Raw genomic sequence first — 7058 nt, forward strand, 5'->3', positions numbered from 1 at the left:
TGCTCAGCAGGGAGTCTGCTTCTCCCTCTGACCGTCCCCCCTCTCATGCTCTCTCTCTATCTCATTCTCTCTCTCAAATAAATAAATAAAATCTTTAAAAACAAAATGCCCCTTTTAGGCATCATCCGAGAGAACCTGTCTCCTTTAAATAAAGATTTAAAAATGGAAAATAAAAACACCAATGATAGCAGCCTCACCTTGAAAAGTATTACATTACTTTCCCCAAAATTCCTTATGAAAAATTGTTGGTTCTCCATTATCAAGAAAATTCATGGGCTTTGACTTAGATCATTAAAACTGAAATTTATTTAGGGGCGCCTGAATGGCTCAGGCGGTTAAGCGTCCAACTCCTGGTTTCAGCTCAGGTCATGACCTCAGGGTCCTGGGATCCAGCCGCACATCAGGCTCTGTGCTCAGTGGGGAGTCGGCTTGAGGAGTCTCTCTTTCCCTCGGCCCCTCCCCCCACTCACGGGTGTGCTCTCTGTCTCTCTCAAATAAATAAATAAATCTTAAAAAAAACAAACTGAGGGGTGCCTGGGTGGCTCAGTCGGTTAAGCGGCTGCCTTCAGCTCAGATCATGATCTCGGGGTCCTGGGATGGAGCCCCACATGGGCACCCTGCTCAGCGGGGAGTCTGCTTCTCCCTCTCCCTCTGCCCCGCTTGTGCACGCTCTCTCTCTCAAATAAATAAATAAAATCTTTTTTAAAAACCTGAAATTTATTTATAAAATGTATTGTTTATGATTATTAAATAATTAAAACTAAAATTTAGTCTGTAAATAGATTATCCCTCTATTTCAGTTATTATTGCCACATAGCAAACCACCCAAAAATGTAAAGGTGTAAAACAAACACAGCCATTTAATTCATTCACCATTCTGCATCTTGGGCGGGGCTTGGCAGGTGCAGCTGGTCTCTGCCAGCCAGCTCAACTGGCGCTAAGGATAGAAGATGGCTTCACACGGCTACTCAGCTGGGGTGGCTGGGAGAGAGCTGCACTCCTCTCTCCCCCTTCAAGTCTCCCATCCTTCAGGGGCTTGATCTCTTCAGGTGGCCTTTCTCTCCTGCAGGGGAGTCAAGCTTCTTTAGATCACAGCTGGCTCTAAGAGGGAAAAATGCAAGCCATATGGTTAGGGCCTAGAAGGCACAGGGCACCACTTCTGCATGTTCTGTTGGTTGTAGCAAGTTACAGATTCAAAGGGAAGGGAAGATAGATGCCACCTCTTGGTGGGAGGAGCAGGGTGCACACACAGGAAGGTGAGGTATGGTCTTGGCCATCTTTGTAGACAACCCACCACATCGACTTATAGAAACCACCAGATCACCATCTGAGACAAGGCACTCAGTGTTCCTTTTCTGGCAGTGGTGTTAAGGACTGAATATTTTCACCAAAGCACCCAATCCTAAGAGCAATAGTTGGTACTGGTGATATGGCAAATGAGAATGAAGTCTGTAGTATAAACCCAGGCCTACTCTTGCCCAAGCTCACAGAGGGAGGGTGAGCCACATGGTCTAACAAAAGAGTTAACTCACCCAGACAGCTCCTCTTGGGCCTGCAATAAGCAATTAGAAAACTGTATCATCTGGAAATGCTTTGCAGGAAGGCAGGGCAGAATCATGTAAAGGGCCCAAGATTGGCAGTCAAGAGGCCTGAAGTCTGGAGGTGACCTCTGCCACACACTATCTCCGTGTCCCTGAACAAATCAGGGAAAGTCTGATCAGGAACCATTACCAGGGAAGACTGTCAGGAGCTGGCTGGTCGTTTGCAGGGAAGGCCCAAGGAAAGGCAGGGGGCACAGGTAACTCCAAAGTGGCAGGGGCAGTGAGACCAGGTGAGAATGTGGTGAGAGGAATGATTTGGGGCTAAATGTGATGAATGTGGAGGTTGTCATGATATAATTCCCGTCTTCATTATGGAAGCATTCCATGCTCACTAAAGGGAACTTGAAAAACCACTTAAAAACTAGAAAGAAGAAGAAAATGTTACCCCATATTCCCACCATTCAAATGCCATCACTTTCACCACTTGGGTGCACTGTCTTAGCCTTTTTTCCTCTCATGTGTAGTTTTTCTTTTCAAAATGTAGGAAGCAGCAGGGCGCCTGGGTGGCTCAGTTGGTTAAGCGACTGCCTTCGGCTCAGGTCATGATCCTGGAGTCCCGGGATCGAGTCCCGCATCGGGCTCCCTGCTCAGCAGGGAGTCTGCTTCTCCCTCTCCCGCTCCCCCCTCTTGTGCTCTTTCTCTCTCTCAAATAAATAAATAAAATCTTTAAAAAAAAAAAAATGTAGGAAGCAGCATAAGGTAGTGGGAAAAGTGTAGTTTTTGATGTCAGAGAGACTTGGAATAAAATTCTGGCTCTGTTACTTTTTTCGCGTATCATTTATTGGGCACTCCTGGTATCAAAGTTTAATCTGTATGAACTCATTTAAGCCTCATAATAACCTATGAGGCCCCACATTGTACGCAAGGAAACCAAGGCACAGAGGGGCTAAATAACTTGCCAAAGGCCACACAGAGAGTAAGTGGCAGATGATAATTAAACCCAGGAGCCTGAGGCTAAAGCCCACATACTCTCCCCTATCCAGCCTTGCCTCCCACTCTTTACTCTGTGACTTGGACGGAGCTAGGGAACTTCTCTGCAAAGTGGAAACTATTCTCAGAGTTGTGAGCATTAGCAATCATCTATGTCAAGTGTGCTGGTTAGTGTCTTAAGGTGGTTGCTCACCACTTGAAAATGAGTTTTTTGCTTCAGGCAAGTTAAATCTGTGGTGAGGGTGGAAGGTCCAGCTGAAGTCAGAGTTGCAAGTGCAGGAAAGCCCAGGGTTTAGGCACTAAAGCAATGGAATTGGCCTGCCTAGATGCCAATCCTCACTCTGCCACCTGCCACGTTACCTGTCAGAACCTGTCTGTTCATCTGTATATTGGGGATAAAAATACTACCTGCTCTCTTGGTTTGAGTATATGGGGCAATGGGAAGTGCTTAGGAACCTAAGGGCTTGGGCACTGTCAGTGCTTGATAAATATAGGTTTTTTTAATGGTGTGGATGGATGTAATGATCAATCTATGGTTATGTTACCATAAGGTAATAGTCTCCTGTGTTAGGATTCTTGTGTGTATAAGGTATTGGGGGAGGCAGAAATCAACTCACAACAAAACCCTTTCTTCCTAGTAACTGCACAATCATTTGCTTCATTCCTGGCATAACATCCTTGCCCTATGTCCACTGTGCCGGGGGCAGTGGAAGAAAAGCAGAAAATCCAGAGAAGGGGACAGACCCCAGATTCCCACCCCAACACCCATAATGTAGGCAGCTGGGGGATGTTGCAGTTCAGCCAGGAAAATGATCAAAGGGTTGGCTATAAGACCTAGTAGGTAAAGCTACTCTAGATGAGAAATTAGGAAGAACGTTCCACTGGGCGGGGTTTGTTTAGTCACTGTGAAAAGGTGTGCAATCTCTTTTTTAGGAGAGCATTAATAGGACCAATCTTGCTCTGTAGGGTCTATTAAGAGGAGTTCTTGGGGCGCCTGGGTGGCTCAGTCATTAGGCGTCTGCCTTCGGCTCAGGTCATGATCCCAGGGTGCTGGGATCGAGCCCCGCATCGGGCTCCCTGCTCGGCGGGAAGCCTGCTTCTCCCTCTCCCACTCTCCCTGCTTGTGTTCCCTCTCTCGCTGTCTCTCTGTCAAATAAATAAAATAAAATCTTAAAAAAAAAAGGGGGGGCGCCTGGGTGGCTCAGTCGTTAAGCGTCTGCCTTCGGCTCGGGTCATGGTCCCGGGGTCCTGGGATCGAGCCCCGCATGGGGCTCCCTGCTCTGTGGGAGCCTGCTTCTCCTCCAGCTCCCCTGTGCTTGTGTTCCCTCTCTCGCTATCTCTCTCTGTCGAATAAATAAGTAAAATAAAATCTTTAAAAAAAAAAAAAAAGGAGTTCTTCACTCTCGGCTTCAAGGAGCTCACCGTTCTGTGAAGGTCATTATCTCAACTACTTTGGTGAGCTGGAACCTCTAGCTTCCAAGGATGGCATTCTACTGGGAGAGGTGGCTAGCTCTTGACCAGGAGCACCCTCTTCGTGGGAGAGAAGAGGGAACCTGTGCTCCAGGGGACGAGGTAGCAGACCAGCAAGCTAACAGGGACTCAGCTCCGACAGAGACCTGAATGTAAGCCTTGGTACAAGATACGGAAGGGCCTCAAACGCAATGGAACCACTGTAGGTCCCGCAGGGAAGCGTGGAAGAGGGAACCGCCTCAGTTGCTCACTCTGGCAGAAAGGAGGGCTTCCCGGAGCTGGCAAGGGTGGTGACGCTGGAGCAGGCATCCCGGATTCCAGTTATCAAAGGTGCAGCCCCACAGCTTCCGGGGATCTCTTCCCGCCACGAGACGGAAAAGATTTCCCCGAGCGCTGACGACGCCCGCGAGATCATTTGCAAAGGGCTTTCCTTCTCCCCCCGCCCCCTGCCCCCAGCCCCTTCACCCCGCCTCAGGCCTGACGCTAGGAATGATGGCCCCGACCGGAAAGGGAGGCCGGAGGCAGCCGCCCCGGAGCTCCCGACCCTCGAGGGGACGACTTCGCTGCTGCGTCCCGGCCGTGTCCGGGCCTCCGGGGATCAGGCTGCACTTCTGGGGCGCGGGACCCCGCCGCGAGGCTGGACTCCGCGGGGTTGGCATAAGGCAGCCCGGAGGGGCGCCGCTCGGAGCCCCTGCGGGGAGCAGCCGGCGCGGGAGAGGTCGGGGGCCGCGGCCGTTCTGCGGAGCTCTGCAGGGCAGGGCTGGCGGCGGCGCACCGGGCGTGGGCGGGGCCGGCGGTGTTAGGGTTAATGTCCGCCCCGCCCCGGCCGCACTGACTCAGTTTCACCAGAAACCTGAGGAGGAGGTGGCCCAGCCCCAGCGTACCCTGCACCGGGGCGGAAACGGCGGCCGCAGCCGCGCAGGAAGCCGGGACCGGAACCTCGGCAGGCCCGGCCCCACCCCACTCACCTGAGCAGGTAACCCGGGCTCCGGAGCGCGAGGCGGGGACGGAGCGGGCTCGGAGCATGTTTGGCCCTTTGTTCGGCGCTGCTGCGAGTGTCCGGGTACGGGAGCTCCTTAGCCGTCCATCTGGCCGTCCGTGCGGCGGCCGGCTCACCGGAGCGTGCGTGGGAGGGCTGGGCGCGCGTACCCCTCCTCGCTCCCCGCGCGCGGGGTGCTCCCCAGCCATCCCCTCGACTTACTCCTGGCTGGCCCGCCTCCCTCGAAGTGTCCGGCTGATCCGGTGTGTCTCCTCCCCCATCCCCTCCCCTCTTTCAGATCGCTAGCACCCTCGGAGCCCAGAGGCCCGCGCAGTGAAGGTGACCCCGGTGGGGAGAAGGGCGACGGCCCCGGGGAGGATGATGGCCTGCGCCCGCCTCTCCCAAGCCCGCGTCCCAGCAGTCGCCGTGTGGCTCCTGTGCGCGCTCGATCTCCTGGGCACAGAGGCTGGGCCGCCGCCCGCGCCCCCCGGCCTGCCCCCGGGAGGCCCCTGCCTGGACCGCTTTACCGCCGGGGTGCCTGCCTTCGTGCTCGATACCGAGGCCTCGGTCAGCAACGGGGCCACCTTCCTGGGCTCCCCCACCGTGCGCCGCGGCTGGGACTGCGTGCGCGCCTGCTGCACCACCCAGAACTGCAACCTGGCGCTGGTGGAGTTGAAGCCCGACGGCGGGGAGGACGCCATTGCCGCCTGCTTCCTAATGAACTGCCTCTACGAGCAGAACTTCGTGTGCAAGTTCGCGCCCAGAGAGGGCTTCATCAACTACCTCAAGCGGGAGGTTTACCACTCCTACCGCGAGCTGCGGACCCAGGGCTTTGGCGGTAAGGACGAGGGGAACGGGTGGGATGGATTTGGGGAGACTCAGCAAGGGGGCTGGTTATGAAGTCTTGGGGGAGGCGAGCATCAGAAAGCAGTAAGGAGGACTGTCTCTTTGTGCCCCGACTCCTCCTTAGAAGTAGGCTGTATGAACAGTGAACAAAGGGCAGGCTGCGTGAGTGGGGAGGGGTAACATTCTAGAGCCCAGACTCTGGGTCCGGAATTCAGGATGTTGAATGGGCTGGTGCTTTGGGATATGTGTTTGGGAGAGAGGAGGCAGCTCCTCGCGATTCCTGATTGCTGACCCTGATATGCGAAGTCAGGGAGTGAGTTGTCTGGAGGCCGCAGGGTGACTAGCTAAGCACCCCTGGCCAAGCACTGTTCTAGGCACCTTGAGGCCCTGGCAAGTGAGCCTGGGGTAGGATAGTCTGCTCCCTTACTGCCGGGCTGGGATTGGTTAGCATCTGTCTGCACCCCCTGTTCCCACCTGTTGGCCTTTTGGTGGTCTGGGGAAAAGCGCCAGACCCCAGATGCTAAAGGACAAGCCCAGTCAGGGGTTGACCTAAAAGGGGAAGGGGTGGTGTTGTGGGCACAGTAGCCAGAGGCTCTGGGGTGGGGGTGAGGAGGGTTGCGCGTGAGTTAGCCCACTGGTATGTGTGCCTGGTCGGGGAGGGATGTGAGCTGTGCGGGCAGGTGTGTGTGTACGCGGTGAGCCAGGCAGGGCTCTCCCAGCTGAGGATGTGGTGGCCAAGCTACAAGGTCTGCTCACCTTGTTTACTGCCAGGGATAAGGGCAAAGTGGGGGCTCCTCCTGTGACCGAGCAGTGAGCTGGGATCACGGCCCCTCCAGAGGCCTTCATTCCCCATTTTCTCTGCCTGCTGCTCTGGCCAGCTGGGGCTCCAGGGCAGGGATGGGTCACAGCTGATAACCTCTGTTCGCACTTGATAGTTGACTGATTGCTGTGGCCACTCACCTCTGACTTCGGCCTCCTGACAACCACTTCTGAAAAGGGTGCTATTAGTCGTCAGCCCACTTTTTATTTTTTTTTTATTTTTTATTTTTATTATGTTAATCCCCATACATTACATCATTAGTTTTAGATGTAGTGTTCCATGATTCATTATTTGTGCATAACACCCAGTGCTCCATGCAGAACGTGCCCTCCTCAATACCCATCACCAGGCTAACCCATCCTCCTAAACCTCTAGAACCCTTAGTTTGTTTTTCAGAGTCCATCGTCTCTCA

General features: G+C 53.9%; 1 protein-coding gene and 1 long non-coding RNA gene across 8 annotated transcripts in view; one reads left to right on the forward strand and one right to left on the reverse strand.

Moving 5' to 3' along the window:
• Positions 1-834: 834 nt before the first annotated feature.
• On the reverse strand, positions 835-5057 carry LOC115944004 (uncharacterized). Its single transcript, XR_014148590.1, has 2 exons — positions 4970-5057; positions 835-1101 (listed from the first exon to the last, which is right to left on the reverse strand). It is a non-coding gene; the product is annotated as an uncharacterized LOC115944004 (long non-coding RNA).
• Positions 4752-7058, forward strand: part of SPINT1 (serine peptidase inhibitor, Kunitz type 1) — a 12640-nt gene continuing 10333 nt past the window's right edge. For 6 of the 7 annotated variants that reach the window (XM_081830944.1, XM_081830946.1, XM_081830948.1 and 3 more), the window contains exons 1-2: positions 4965-5064; positions 5279-5818. In XM_081830944.1, coding sequence (XP_081687070.1) covers positions 5359-5818 — 460 coding nt within the window. In that variant the 5' untranslated portion in view covers positions 4965-5064; positions 5279-5358. Of the gene's footprint in view, positions 5065-5278; positions 5819-7058 lie in introns of all 7 variants that reach the window. The other variant, XM_081830945.1, reaches the window with a different exon arrangement.

This window comes from Leptonychotes weddellii, chromosome 9 (assembly GCF_054177405.1).
Source record: "Leptonychotes weddellii isolate Sample4059 chromosome 9, ASM5417740v2, whole genome shotgun sequence".
Taxonomy (NCBI): domain Eukaryota; kingdom Metazoa; phylum Chordata; class Mammalia; order Carnivora; family Phocidae; genus Leptonychotes; species Leptonychotes weddellii.